General features: G+C 42.2%; 1 protein-coding gene across 2 annotated transcripts in view; it reads left to right on the forward strand.

Moving 5' to 3' along the window:
• Positions 1 to 15,762, forward strand: part of cacna2d2 (calcium voltage-gated channel auxiliary subunit alpha2delta 2) — a 163,212-nt gene that overhangs the window by 128,837 nt on the left and 18,613 nt on the right. The window contains exons 9-24 of one of the 2 annotated variants that reach the window (XM_012961655.3): positions 3,499 to 3,549; positions 3,829 to 3,928; positions 4,094 to 4,252; positions 4,595 to 4,702; positions 5,366 to 5,444; positions 5,955 to 6,004; positions 6,206 to 6,295; positions 7,120 to 7,191; positions 8,045 to 8,119; positions 8,288 to 8,362; positions 8,595 to 8,666; positions 9,161 to 9,232; positions 9,308 to 9,369; positions 10,294 to 10,370; positions 12,351 to 12,371; positions 15,289 to 15,349. In XM_012961655.3, coding sequence (XP_012817109.1) covers positions 3,499 to 3,549; positions 3,829 to 3,928; positions 4,094 to 4,252; positions 4,595 to 4,702; positions 5,366 to 5,444; positions 5,955 to 6,004; positions 6,206 to 6,295; positions 7,120 to 7,191; positions 8,045 to 8,119; positions 8,288 to 8,362; positions 8,595 to 8,666; positions 9,161 to 9,232; positions 9,308 to 9,369; positions 10,294 to 10,370; positions 12,351 to 12,371; positions 15,289 to 15,349 — 1,224 coding nt within the window. The remainder of the gene's footprint in view (positions 1 to 3,498; positions 3,550 to 3,828; positions 3,929 to 4,093; positions 4,253 to 4,594; positions 4,703 to 5,365; positions 5,445 to 5,954; positions 6,005 to 6,205; positions 6,296 to 7,119; positions 7,192 to 8,044; positions 8,120 to 8,287; positions 8,363 to 8,594; positions 8,667 to 9,160; positions 9,233 to 9,307; positions 9,370 to 10,293; positions 10,371 to 12,350; positions 12,372 to 15,288; positions 15,350 to 15,762) is intronic. The other variant, XM_002935632.5, reaches the window with a different exon arrangement.

Consider the following 15,762-nt stretch of genomic DNA (forward strand, 5'->3'; position numbering starts at 1 on the left):
TCACTGTCAGACTAGCATATAAATTGTGTTTATCCACCCACACACAATGGTGGGCTCTACTGTACATACATCTGTATCACTGGAGGATTTTTTTATTTGTAATAAATATATTTCAAGGGCATAGACATGCCTGGAAGTGCCGTATAAGTGGGCACAGATATGTTCCAACATCAAAACAAGAATCGGACCATAACCATAAACCTTGCAAATTTGAATCATATTTCCTGTAATGCTCTGATCCACCAGTCCCCTAGGAAAAGCATGAAACCCTCATTAGTGTAAAACATTCATTTTCAGACTTGTTGGCTTCAAGCCTCATTATATGGTCGGACATTTGAACAGCGCCCCCCCCCCCCCCCCCCAACATAACAGCATTCTTCTGCTGGGCATTCTGTAACAGTTCTAAGAATATCTAGCACTGCAAGTAATTGTTTACATATATATATTGTGTCCACGTCACAATAAATTACCACTTTTATTTAAGTCCTGTGAGTGCGGAATCTATCTTTATGGTCTATGTGATATCTGCTATACTGCACCCAGGCACATTGGCTCCAGAATTATACGTAAGTGCCTGTATTGCCATGTATTATGTGTGTGTGTTTCTCTGCTTTAAACTGAGCCCCCCACCTGCAGCTGCCCATTTAGGGACACTAGCTACTGCTTGGTGATCTGATATCGGAAGCACTCCCTGTATAAATATGGTGGTGCGACTCTGACGTGTGGCTATGTCAGTTAAAGGCAATTTGAAATTGGTTTTCAATTTTTATTTTTTGTGCTTTTTCAGTCATTTTTTCCTTTTTCTTCAGCAGCTCTTCAGTTTGGTATTTTACCAGCAGTCTGGTTGCTACGGTCTTGTTTACCTTAGTAACCAGGCAGTGGTTAGAATGAGAGAATGGAATATGAATAGGAGAGATACTGAATATAAACAATATAAACAGTAACAAAAGTTCTTGTCTGCATGGGTCAGTGACCCCTATTCCAAAGTTGAAGATGTAGTTGAAGATATAGTAAGGCAAATATTTAAAAAACTATAACAAATAAATAATGAAGACCAACTGCAAAGTTGCTAAAAATGGGACATTCTATAACAAACTAATAGTTAATTTAAAGGTGAACCACCCCTTTAATGTAATTCATGTTGAAGAAGGGGGCCTAGCTCACCGTGTTAGCTTTATTGTGCCATACAAAATGGATACAATGTTTCATGAGCCATGCACACCCCTTCAGCACCCAACGGATGTGTCTGTTTGGCATGGTACAATAAAGCTAACACAGCAGTGACTCTTGGTGTGGGCTGGGCCTTGTTCTTTTACATTATCTACTGACTGGGAAAAAATGGTGCAATTAATTTGAGAACAAGAGTGCCCCATATAGTGTAGTTTCATGGACTTGCCAATCTTTAAAGGGGAAATATAGCATTAATCAAAATACCCCTAACCTTGTAGGCAATAATGAATACTATATGGTGCTGGTTTAATCTGGGCTAAAAATGACACAGAGACACTAGTCTCTGTATGTGTTCAGATTAGTGGTGGGAGTTTTTCCTAACGTTTATTGCCAGAAGCACAGCAGGAGATGGGTAGCCAATCACAGCCCTTCATTCATACAGGCAAAGGTTGCAGTTTCCCGTCCACCTAGCTGCTGATTGGCTGGCAAACTACAGTCTAAATGCTAAGAGCTGTCGCTCCCCTATGAAACATCTCTGTCCATTATAAATGGTCTTTTGTGAGCTTTCAGTGCAAGAGTTTGCATGGTAGATATTGGCTAAATACATAAATGCTAATTGCACACAGCAAAGCAAATCTATATTTACAATAAACCCACGAGTCTTCCAGAGCTTTGGTTCTCCATTGTAGTAATTATATATTTTTTTCTGTTTCTTAACTTAACACAGTAAGTAAAATTCCCCCGCCAGCTTCTGGCACGTTAATGGTTTGTACCAAGTGTAATCAGGGCCCCCCTTCCCCCCATATTGCATGTCTTTTTAGGATCCACTAGGAAAGCAATGACGTCTCATTAAAAAGAAAGCCTAAATAAAAACTGATCATTACAGCGGCGCACATTGTAAAGAATGGTGACAGGGCGGCTAAACATGCGTTAAAAATAATTAGTTCTGATATTTTCCCTTTTATAAAGTAGCACTCAGGAAATCTGCTCTGTGAAAGGCAATTCCCCATGCTGTCTAAATACTGATGTAATTGCAGCACTCTGCCAGGCCCGTACTTCCATTTACCTGGGAACAAGAGAAAGGGATTAGTACAAATGGCTGCTGCTAGCAAAGTGTGCGATTGAGTGGCACAGTACCCTTATCCCCTAGTGACTACAGAATCACTAATAACACGCAAAATGGGCCAGCCCTCTATAGGGTACATATGAGTCTCACTACCTGTGTGTTTTACATGGACAAATATTTGTAGATTTTATGTATGTATTACTATATATATATATATATAAAGTGTATGTACAGGGAATAATATATCCTGCCACTGAGGAATGTCATGATTATACAAAGGCACAACAGGCCAAATGCTTTTATACATATGCTGTAATTCTGAAGCTATAGAAGCATGAATATGCAGACCCAACTGCCAACATTATGCATTCTCCATAGGGAATATGAGATACTTATTATCCTGCTGCATTCGAGATACTGAATATACAACATACTTTTCAGAATTTTTACCTTTTAAACATTCTCATTTTCGCCACTAAAGCCCCACAAGTTTATTCTAGTTACACCCAGGCCTTGCCCATTGAAGTCTTCACTGCTGAGGTTGCTGGTACCTGCAAACACACACACACACACACACACACACACATATATATATATATAATATTTTACCTCCACACAAATAGCTGTAACCAGAGCTACTGGAATACACTTTAAAAGATCATTTTTGGCTAGCACCTTATACTGCCATATATGAGAAGTTTCCAACCATGAAGTAGGCAAGGAAATTGTCAGGTGAAAGAAAGAGGGCAGGTCTAATGTTCTTCTGGGAATCAAGAACAGGCAGGCACTCCGGATAAATAAATCGCCCTTAGTAGCTCAATACGTTGAAATAAAACCAGTATAGTTTATTTAAACTTACACATAATGCTATAAAGCCTGATGTTCTTCTGGTTAAGAGAGGTATGAGAAAAGTTATCTGAGGCTTCTCCTAACCAGAAGATCATCAGACCTGCCCTCTTTTTTCACCTGACAATTTCCTTGATTGCGTCTCTTTTGGAAACAGACCAGCAGGTGGCGCAGTTGTAACAAAACTCATTTATAATAACAGTACGTGTCCCTTAATAACTTGCTATTTAAAAAAAAAAAAATTGTGAATGTAAATTGCAAAAGTGCTTAGCATAGCACTCTCATCAATTTTACGTTCACTTGTTTTATAGGTTTACTTGTCCTTTATTATTTAAGCAGATTTATTATCTTCTGCTTGTTGATGAACAAAGTGCGATATTATTTTGCTGATGTGCTTGCGTGTTTGTGTTTCTCAGGTACATACAGGGAGCCTCCTCGCCAAAGGACATGGTGATCATCGTTGATGTGTAAGCATGGAGCACCCGTTTAAAAAAAAAAAAAGGCGGGGGGGCGTAGGGCAACCCTTTGGGCCAGATTTAAGTCAATGAGAAAACATTATTTTATGGTTTATCAGGTAATAACGTTTGGGTGAGATGCTTACACTATTGTAAGTATAGACACAGAATTCTATATTTTTTATCAGCCCCCACGGCTTCTCAAGCTGCAGCCCCTGTAGGTGCAAGTACAGTACACACAGCCTGTAGCTATGCAGGGTTACTCATTATATGCCTTATTGTTTCTTGCAGAAGTGGCAGTGTAAGTGGCCTTACTCTGAAGCTTATGAAGACATCTGTCATGGAGATGCTGGATACTTTGTCTGATGATGACTACGTGACTGTCGCCTCGGTATGGCCCCACCATTATTCTTGCATGAAATGTACCTCCCCGGCTTTGTGTCTCCCATGTCCATTTCTACCAATTTAGGAAACACTATTATTATTGTATGAAATATCACCCTCATATTAATTCTTCCCACAAATGTACTCTCTATCAATGTGTTTGTATCCTTAGTTTCACGAGAAAGCAGACCCTGTCTCCTGCTTCAGGCAGTTGGTCCAGGCCAATGTGAGGAATAAAAAAGTGATAAAGGAGGCCGTACAAGAAATGGTGGCCAGAGGGACAACCGACTACAAGGCTGGATTTGAGTATGCTTTCAGCCAGCTGCAGAATGTGAGTTAAAAGGAAAAGTTATAGCTTCGCTTATAAAGCAGAGAATTCCTAGAGAAGGGGAAAGGGCAATTGCAGCTGGTCAGTGACAAGGCCCCCCTCAAAATCGTGTCACTGGCCCCCTCCCATGCCCAACAGCTAATGGTCGTAGGCATTGGTTGTAGGCAGTAGGGGGTGCTGGGGGCTGTGCAGTTGCAAGGTTGTAGTTTGTACTGTATGTGTTTGGCTCAGTTCACAGCTAATCATACGCAAGGCTACTGTTGCTTAAAGTGAATGAAGGCAGGCTTCTTTCAAGAGGTTCTGAGTGGCACTTGTGTCACTGAATGTGTTTCCTCTCTACTCTAGACCAGCATCACCCGGGCCAATTGTAACAAGATGATCATGATGTTCACAGATGGGGGGGAGGATCGCGTGCAAGATGTGTTTGAGAAGTACAACTGGCCAAACAAAACTGTGAGTAAACACGTCTCCCTAACTTGGCACTGATGAAGGGACTCCCAACTAAAACGTTGGGAGGAAAAGAAAGAAGAAGTAGAAAAGAGAAATGGGATGCTAGCAAGAATCTCACTAATATTCTCAACATAGTCCATGAACTAAAAAAGCTTATGATAGATTCCCAGAGCATAGTTGGCACTAGCCCAAGTACCTTTTTAAAGGTTACCTTGGTAACTGTGCCATCTCCTGTGCCATTCTGTAGCCAAGCCAATAACACAATAATAACTGGTTAAAACAGACAATACCTACAGTAGAGATTTTTTTTCTCTTTGAACAGATGATATAGCCTAATACGCAGGCATGGGCACTTGCAATCGGTGGGGGTATCCAACCCTAGACACATTATCACTAGGCCCCCCAACTCAGAGAGGCAAAAATGTCATACAAATGACTTTAATTCATTTAATCATTCTGTGATTTTAATCATTATATTAGTGATGTTCAGCCATATGGTCCTCAAGTTTTGATGAACTGCAGCTCCCAGGAGGCTGAACTGGACTATGTAGAGTAGGTGTGCAGGGCATTTTATAGCCCAGTGATTGAAAGCACACTGCTCAGTATGTGAGGTATGGGAATGATGGGAGAAATGGTTTCAGTCTGCTGACATCGTTTCTGTTTCAGGTGCGGGTATTTACTTTCTCTGTTGGGCAGCACAATTATGATGTGACTCCTCTCCAGTGGATGGCCTGTGCGAATAAGGGTAAGGAGTAGAATGGTGGCCATTGCCACCAGTGATAAGCTCTGTTCAGCCAACTGTAGGACAAATAATGAAAGTTAACATTTGATTGGCTTGATTGCGTGTCTTCGCTTTTATTATGCATTTGCAACAGCGGTCACAGTTTGCACGCCAAACTGGTCTGGAAGAATCTGCACACTGAATGGGAGAACAGTGCATGGGTGCAATTGTGTAGAAGTGTATATCTGATCTGCACACAGCCTGTTCTTGGTTTCTTGTGAGAATAATGTGAAAGTACAGGTTCTGGCACTTTTAAGCAATTCCCATTGGCAACAAGTGTCAAAGTTAGGAGTCTGGAGAATCTATGTTTTAATCGGAGCAAAAATTCCCAAATGTGTACTGTAGGTAATAATGTTTAGTATATTATCATGCAAGGGATGTAGTTGACAAAGTGTATGTTAGCATGCAGCCAGTGCTTTGTACTTTCTTTCTTTGTGTTAATGGCCTGGTGCTCTGACCTGTGCTTTTATTCAGGTTACTATTTTGAGATCCCGTCTATTGGAGCGATCAGGATTAACACTCAGGTAGGATGAGCTCTTGGGATTTGTTTGGATGGGGAGTATATTGAAACATTTCTCGTGCTGAGCTGTCACGTTGTTTAATGGTTATTCAAGGTGGTCCCTTGCTTACAAGGGATTAGTATTTCTATGGAGTCATTCATGGGGTTTGGGTACATGTTTAGCTGTTAATCATTTAATGGTTTTCCTCATGGCTGTGTTTATCAGGAGTACCTGGATGTCCTTGGGCGCCCCATGGTATTGGCTGGAAATGAAGCCAAGCAGGTTCAGTGGACTAACGTGTATCAGGATGCACTGGTGAGTATGCTTACTGCCCTTTCCATATTGTATGCCATTGCCACATTGTAAAACAAATTATCAGATTGTTTTATTGCAATCTATGTGCTGTTGAGGCTACAGAGCATCTTTTGGGATTCTTTGCAATGTTCCCAAGTTACAGCCATTGCTGTTGCCCATGGAAGCAAGGCAAAAAGAGACCTCAGGGTCAGATCCTATGCTTTGACTCCAGAGGTACTGCAGTATTAAAGCCCCCATAATCAGCATGCATAGTATCTTTGAGTAAAGGGGTCTCAGTAGGCACAGAAAGTCACTGAATGACTGCACCCCTTCATGCTTGGTCAGGCATACATACCTGCAGTGTAATTTAATTTCTCTTGGTCTCCCTGTGCTAACAAATAAAAAGCCAGGCATTCTGCCTCTGGGTATAGTCTTATTCCACCTTTACCAAGCAGCCAGTTTAAAAGGCTGGTTCCCCATAAGTTCACCACATCATACTATAAGTTAATTCAATGGGAAACTACCCTTTAATAGAAGTTCAGTATAATGTACATGCTGTGGTTGCTGCAGGGAGGCCACTACACCTTAGAGTAAGCACACATGGGGTAATTTGTCTCCCACAGGGCATTGCACACCCCTCAGGCACAAAGTGGCCTAAAATACCTTTTTGTTGTAGTGCAGAGTAAGCTAGCTGGCCCTACTTTCAACCTGAATATTGTAAGAGTGGCTGTACAGGTACAGGAGGGCTAAGAATTGCAAAATCACAGCACATCATGCTTTCAGAATGCGGTGGGCAATTGCACTGATATGCTTTAAGTTCTCTTACGTTTTCTTTTGCCTCTTAGGGTCTTGGATTGGTGGTTACTGGAACTTTGCCTGTATTTAACCTTACAGAGGATTCAGGGAGTGCTGGGAAGGTGAGATACCGGCTCGTAACATCACACCACAATTATGCACCAGTCTTGGAAACACTACTTTCCCCTCGCCAATTTAATTATGTGGCTGTGCAGATGGAGCCCATTTGTTAAGATCAGCAAGAGAAATAATGCTCCACTGCATGCCATATTCATTGCTGCATACAGTGCAGGTCCATGATGTGTCCGCTGCTTCTTTATGCTCCCTCTGCATTCAGCCTGAAAAAGAAATTCTGGTAGGAGTAGTTCAACAACAGCTGGAGATTTCCACATTTAAGATCCCAAGCTTTTTCTAAAGGACATTCACCGTTTATGAGAAAGGGTTATCTTATATTTGCTTTACTTGAACTGACTAGTAAAATACAGTATGTGGCCATATTTGGCCAAACACACTGGCAAGTCATCAATATCCAGCCCAACTGTATAATCATCTGTGAGTGACCTCCACCCCCTTAACCCAACCCCATGACTGCTTGCCAGTAAACCAGATCAGTGCCCTATATATGTGTGTGGCCATATTGTAAAGCATTGTTGCTTTTTGGACTCCAAAACCCTTGGATCCACCCACCATATACAGTTAAGTGGGGGACTCCATGGTTAAGACATTCTCCATAGACTTTGGCAGAAACGTACAAACTAATTATTCTGAAATAAGAAATAGCATAACAGCCTTCATGATGGATTTTACCCTGACCCACTGTTGCTGGTGCTTATTTGTAGAGAGGGAAGTGCAGATAGGGACCTACTGTAATAACCAAGCAACCAGAATGAGTTTTAAGAAATCCCACCTACTGTTCCCTTGTCACTCTCCTGGGTTTATGTCTCTTATCCCTCCTTCTCTCTGTCTCCTGCACAGAACCAGTTGATTCTAGGGGTGATGGGCATTGATGTTGCCTTGGATGACATCCGCAAGTTGATGCCTCGATATAGTGTAAGTTTGCTGTGCCAGTGGGGAGGCACTAAATGGGTTAACTTGCTTCATCTGCATCAAATGAAGGATTGCTTGCTGTATGTTGGTGTAATTTTTGTGCAGGGTCTCTAATACAATGTAGAAGGGATTACACATGCAGTATCATTGCCTTTCACCTTCCTCCTACAGTTGGGAGCCAATGGATACATGTTTGCCATTGACCTGAATGGATATGTTTTGCTGCATCCCAACCTAAAGCCACAGGTATGTTCTTTCAGCCCTACCAAGATATCACATGCGCCGTGGTCACCCTGTATAGAGGAAGCAGACCCAGCAACCCCCACCCAAAGCCACACTGTCCCTTTATATTACTTTTAAACCTCCAAACTTCACACTCTATACCCACTATACCCTCTTCTTCCCATGCCTATAACAAGCCTTTGTGCTTTCATGCCCATTTTATAAACACCTACTAATGTCTCTCTGCTTCTTTTAGATCATTAATTTTCAGGAACCAGTTACTCTGGATTTTCTGGATGCTGAGCTGGAAGATGAGAACAAAGAGGAGGTGAATGAATGAGCTTTTCTATTTACAAACCACCAGCCATTTCCTATATCTACCACATTCTTTTTCCAACTGCTCAAAATTATAACTTTTTTATTTCCTGCCATAGTTCTACTTTTTTCAACTGTGCAGGTTTGGGATCCATCATCCGGAAACCCCTTATCCAGAAAGTTACGAATTATGGGAAGGCCGTCTGCTATAGTCTCCATAATAAGCAAATATTTAAAATTTTCAAAATGATTTCCTTTTTCTCTGTAATAATAATACAATACCTTGTACTTGATCCCAACTAAGATATAATTACCCCTTATTGGGGGCAGAACAGCCCTATTGGGTTTATTTAATGGTTAAATGATTCCCTTTTCTCTGTAATAATAATACAATACCTTGTACTTGATCCCACCTAAGATATAATTAATCCTTATTGGTGGCAAAACAATCCTTTCCACTCTTCATGGCTGTATGTGTCACCCCTGCTATATCATGTTTTATCTCAGATACGCAGGAAAATGATAGATGGATTGGAGGGTCAAAAAACTATCCGCACGTTGGTGAAGTCGCTGGATGAGGTATGACTGAATAAAACAAAAAGTGCACATATGTGAATCATGCAATATATCCACATATGTTATTTTCCCTTACAGAGATACATTGATGAAGCCGAGAGAACGTATACGTGGGCTCCCATACACAGCACAAACTACAGGTGAGAAGGGAAGAAAGATTGTTTTATAAAGTCCTTATCATTGGCCACACAATTAGCTATATTACTGTACAAATGACTGGCTCTAAAATACAGATATACAACCTGTCAACATTATCGTATTAGACTTTATTTTAGGAAATCGATAATCACATTTAGAGATTTCCCACTGTATTTAAAGATCCTATAATACCAAGAAATGGAAATTCTCTTAATGCATCTACACTGGATTTGAACAGGGTAATGTAATAAAAGGTGTAAAGATTGCTGATGTGTTGTAACCCATAGCAACCAGCTGTAGCAGCTGACCAGTAAATGCTACCTGCTGATTGGTTGTTATGCATTATTAGATGAGTAGCAAACTTTGCGCCTTATGTTACAAATTTCTTAGTAGGAAGCTATAATAAAAAAGACCTCTTGTGGGTAACTGTTTGGTACTTCACTCTTCTTAACCGACTTTAGAACATTCTAGGCCCAGCACAAATGTCAGTTAGAACTATAGGAAACTGACACTTTGGAGGTTCAGAAAATAACAGAAAGAACAAAGCTGTTATTCTTCAGATAACACTTTTATCTGGTAGGCTTTGGAAGATGCATTCCCAGAATGCTTTGCCTTGTTGGGTTGCAGTCTGCCCCATATATCTTGCAGATTCCACTTATGATGAGTGTCACTTGACCATATTCTTAAATGGAGAAATGTATTTCATTGCACGCATTTACATGTATATGGCTTTCTGAGTATGAACCTTTAGTAACATTTTCTTTCAATTTCTCCTTTAACCCCTTCTTTCTCTCTCCCTCATTTGTCTCCTCTGTTGGTTCCCTTACCCTACCATCCCCTTACTTCCATGCTCTTCATATTTCTACCTTCCCATCTGCCTATTGCTCCTTATCTCTCCCCTTTGGCTTTCTCTGGTCTGGCTGCAGCCTGGGTCTGGTGTTACCTCCATACAGCTCCTATTACCTCCGTGCAAATCTGATTGATCAGATTCTTCAGGTTCAGTGTAAGTTTCCCTTTGGTTTGTCCCGACAATGTACCTTCCCTGCTCCCTCCTGCCCCCAGCCGCTCCCCCCAGATGTGACAATGTTGGGGGAAGGCAAGGCAAGAGTACGAGTTGGCGCTGCATGCTGAGCCCTGCAGAGCCTCGCAGACACTCGTTGCCTGCAGGTTTGCATGAATATTCTCCTTTCATCTGAATCATGATAAGTGTCTTTTATTTGATTCATTCAGATTAATCTCTGGATCAGGTGCTGCTTCTGTCTCTTGCTGTCTCTCTCTCACTCTTAGGTGTCTCTTCTGTCTCTTCATACTCTTTCATATCTATTCAGGCTCTACTTACACTCAGTATCTTAAGTCATTTTCATAGAGAGCAGACACTGATTGTTTCTCTCGCACACACAAAGTGGTGTAACTGCCTGTGAGCACAACCTGCAACCACAAGGGGCAGTCCAGAAAGGACCCATATCCCCCTGGACATACAGACACTTAACCCAGTCACTCATACTCATAAGGGATAGTTACATATTGCCCAAAATACTGGGGCATGAGTACAGTGCTGCCACATAGAGTCCTGCATTGGGTTGGGTTTTTTTGGATGCGAGTATAGATGTGGGTTGGATTGCGGGTCTTATTCATATTTCTTATCTTATATTACGTATATTATCTATATTTTACTCCTTTCATGTCACTTCCAGTTTGCAGCAACAGCAATTTCTGTTTTACTGTGGTCAGCGGGTCGCAGATCAGGCTGCGGATAAGGCATTTGCAGTTTGGGTTGGGTAGCAGGTCAAAACAAGTAAAAATGTGGGTTGTAGTTCTGGGTCACGGGTTGCAGGCCGCAAGTCTGTGTCTCAAAAATTCGTTCCATGTAGGACTCTACGGCCAGGTGGCACCCTGCCCTATACTCTCATCTGCCACACATCCACCCACCTCTCTCACACTTACACCCATGCCCTGCCTCACACTGGCATGCAGACACACACCTCACTTTCTCTCTCTCACACACACACACACACACACACACACATACTAGCCTTTCTTTCAATATTACTCCCCTCTCACTCCCTACAGATACCATGGGGGAAATTTAATGAAGGTTGCACGTTTCTCTCTGGTTCTAGTATCCCACAACTACCAATTAGCTTTAAGCTTTTACTGATTTGCTGTTGCAAACAAACATCTGATTGGTCGTTATAGAACACTAAACCTGTAGGAGATTTAATCAATTAATTACACATCCCCAGATCTGTTCTGAAAATAAAAGGGCCCCTTCCATATCTTTCTCTTTCTTTCTCTCGCTTTACAACACACATTTCTCTCTTCAGTCTCTGCCTTTTCTGCTTTTCTGGTTCAGCTTCTTGCTCTCCTTTTTCTTCTTTCCCTCACTGGACTCTTGTTTGTCCTTCTGTTACCCATCAGCCTCTACTCTCACTTTCTATCCGGTCAGTTTCTCTTTACTTGCCTTTCAATCACTGTGTTGCCATCTTTTCTCTCTTCTCCCATTTTGTTTGTTTCCCTTTCTTTTATCTGTTTCTTTTCTTTATCTCTTTCTCATTTCCAGTTCTATTTCCACCATTGTTTATTCTCTGTTGCTCCGGCTTCTTCTGTTCTTTGTAGATGTTCCTCTTCTTTTTCCTCCTGCCTGGTTTTCTCTCTGCCTTCTCCTCTATCCATACTTTCCCATGGGTTACTCATTGTCTCCGCTCTCTCTCTTCTCTCCTTTCCTCTAGTTCTTGTTCACCGTTGCTTTCCAGTCCTTTCTTTCTCACTTGCTGCTTCTGTTTCATGGTGTTTCTTGGCAAGATTTATTTTCTATTCTGTTTGGTTTCAGTATGATTATGAGATACAATATTTTTATTCAATCAGCTCTTGAATAAAATATTGTTTGTAATGGCTCCTCCTTTCCACCCGTTCCTCCTTCTTTTTTTCTTTTGTGTTCTTTTTCTTTGTGTTGTTTTTCTGGCTCTCTGGTGGATTTTCACAGATTCTAACAAGAAAACTAAGGGCAAGTATAATCCAGCAATAGATCTTCCTGCCCCACAATCCTCCACCCGCCTGCCTGCCCGTCACCCTGCCCGTAATGCCTACTACCACCTCACAGAACCTTTACACCTCCTCCTGTTTGTATCCCTTTGTCACCTCCTGGAAGATGTCACCTGATGCTCCTCGCGTATGGCTAATGTGCCGACGTGTGGGGCCTGTTTGTCTCTCCTTCCTTCCCTTTTCCCTCTTTCCTTGTCCTCAGTGCATCATTTCTCCTTTAATGTTTACTAACAATTCTGAGAATCCTAAATTCTAAACAGCCTCCAGAGGAGCCAGCTGAAGCTATATATAATATGTATAGACATATCTCTATCAATTATACACACAACAAGCTGCATTGCAGGCCCCTCTTTTTGATCAAGGAGTTAAAGAAGGTCTATATTTCCCTCCAAGTTTTCCTCTGTGCTCCTATTTACTACAGTTTTTCCCATGTTACTCTCCTATGCTCTTCCCTTAAGGTCTCTTTCACTGTTCCCTGCTGCCCTTCACACTCTGCAATCCTCTTGCACCTGATTTGCTTCTCCTACTCCCCTCTTTGCCACTTGACCCTTTTCTCTTTCCCTTCATGATGTGCCATTTTCCTCCCAGAAGCTTGTGCCATCCTAATACTTGCAATTTTGCCTTGAACCCTAACTAGTTCTGTTGCACTTCTCCATCAGCTTAGAGGCATCTGTTATCATAGTTACTAACCATTCACTATTTCCCACCAATGTCCCAATAGATTTTTGCTTTCTTTAATATATATAATTTACTGGCATGAACTCTCTTCCTCACTTCCATTAAACAGATTATCCCCTGAATGCATCTCGTACAGGTCCATCTCCCCTTACGTGCCAGTGCTTTCTCCCTGTAAGGCAGCTCACCTGGCCTCCTAGACTCTGTACTATAAATCATATGCCTGACGCCTGTTCCTTAGCACCGTAAGCTCTGTTGGCTGATTCTCTCATATTCCCCATAACTTTCATTACCTAAAGGGACATCACCAATCATCACTGAGCACCATACGTTTCCCATTTGCATCCTTCCAACAAAATCCTCCATCTCACACCTAAAACTTTTTCCCCTTTTTCTCCTCCATTTTTCTCTCTCATCTTCTGTTTAGCTTCCCACCCACAGATGCCTTTCAACTCCCTTCCCTCTTAAGCAACTCTGCCCTTCTCACAACCAGACTATCCTTGATGGAGAAGTGGCCTAACTATGAATATATATCAATATATTTGTAAATAGGAATGTGTTTAATGATATCCTCTACTCCCCTCTTGTGCTCTTCCTCTTCCCTCCTCCTCCTCCTCCCCACTCCCTCACAACACAAGCTAGTAGGGGGCAGTGCTGAGCCAGTGCAGATAGTGGGGGGACCCTTTGTGGTGGGCAGCCTGTTTTTAGGGGTGGTAGTCTTGGAAGCATGGAAGTTGAGGCCCAGCACTGACCCCTGTAGCTTCTGTCTGAATCCCAGTGACCCTGTATTGGCAATGCTGATGATACAATGATAGTGTCCTGTAATCCTCTATCACCCTCCTACTCCTCTCATCGCTTGTCCTTACCCACCCTGAACGTCTGATGAGAAGGTAACAATCCAACCAACTGCGTGTTCCTGGCTCACCCCACAGCTGTGCACCTCAGTGCATTGTGGGTGGTAATTCTGAACTATGTTACAGCCAAATCACCAAGGTTATGTCCCAATTGATGGCATTGATTCTTATCTCAAAATATTACTGTAAAACTCTTTGCAGTGGACAAGCTCTTAGCACCCACATCTTGTCCAAAAGAGTAAATGAAATCTAAAATAAAATTTGTATATCTTACTGTACAAAGACCCCCTTCCACTAGTCCCCCACAATGCACTGTGCCTCCTGTCTGGGGGGCTGGCGTGTGCTTGGACTGTCTTGCTGGAGCCTCCAGTCTGGCTGTGTCAGTGCCTGAACACAACACTTTCTGTTATCCCTGAATGGCCCACTTGAGTCTTTCTACATAAAGCAGAGCATGTGTGTCCTGCAGTCTCCCACTGACATCTACTTGGATATCATTGAAGTAGACTGTGCATCATGCCATACCAGGACCTGCCTAGAGATGCGCACACCTACACACACACAGTCTTCCATTCTCTTATACGTTTGTGGCTAGATAGTGCTTTAGGTCTACATACACCCAACCTTTAGATTTATACACCCAACCTTTCCCTTCCATGCTAATAACCCAGCTCTGTTTCCCCTCACTATACACATGGTGCTGAGAACAGCTGCTAAACCCCATGTATGGTCTCAGTTTACTACAATATACTCAGACAAAAATACATTTTCTTTGGAATCACATTATTGCATTGGCGGCACAGTATGCCATTGCTGGTAAAGAATGAATCCAAGCTATAGAGACAGCTATTAGAGACAGATATACAACAAGCTGTTCTTTTATCCCTACCTCGTCTCTCTCTCCCCATCACCTTGTACCCCCCCCCTTGCCCAGCTGATGATACACTGAAGATTAGTATTAGCGTTAGTAGTATGTGTGAGCCGTAGTGACACACAAATCTGCCAAATTATCACAGGTCACATTGTGTGATCAGCAACATTCTTTGGCTTCAGAGATCACCTGTAACACTGTATAATGCAGATCCTTTCTGTCAGTCTCACACCATTGAGCAGATGCCATTCTGTAGGCCTAGGCTTCCAGGCTATGAGAATCTGTACTATAGAGTCTCACATAGGCAGTACTAGGGAGAACACATGCTTTACATTTCTCTGCCTTTGGTACATATCTCTGCTGAGCACTGCTCCATGAATCACACAAAGGGACATATCATGTAGGAGAACACCTTCCTTTAGTGCCCAGCACGTTGGCACAATCTCCATCATGTGCTGGATAACTTTCTTTCTCTGTTACAGATTTTGAATCTTTGCTTCCTAACAACTTTGAATTAGAGGGACGAGTATTTCTGGCTCCGAGGTACTGTAGCTGATCAAATTACTCTTGGTGAACATATCTGGTGTCTGTTTGTCTTGCTCTGGTGCTTCTGCGTATGTGACCTTCTGTCTGCCGCACCATTTTCTTTGTTTTTTTCAGCCTGCCTTACCCCTCGGTCTTCTCTTTCCTCTCTAGTTTTAGCCTGCCTTGATGCCTTCCTCTTCCCAAACTCTTTCTAGCCTGCATTTCTCTTTCCTCTCTCTAGCATGCCTTCCTTCCTTTTCTCTGTCTCGGTTTTAAGCCTGCCTTCCTCATCCCTATCTCTGTTTCTAGCCTGCTTTCCTATTTCCTCTCTAGCCTGCCTTCCTCATCCCTATCTCTGTTTCTAGCCTGCTTTCCTATTTCCTCTCTAGCCTGCCTTCCTCTTCCCTATCTCTGTTTCTAGCCTGCTTTCC

The sequence above is a fragment of the Xenopus tropicalis genome, chromosome 4 (assembly GCF_000004195.4).
Source record: "Xenopus tropicalis strain Nigerian chromosome 4, UCB_Xtro_10.0, whole genome shotgun sequence".
Classification (NCBI taxonomy): Eukaryota; Metazoa; Chordata; class Amphibia; order Anura; family Pipidae; genus Xenopus; species Xenopus tropicalis.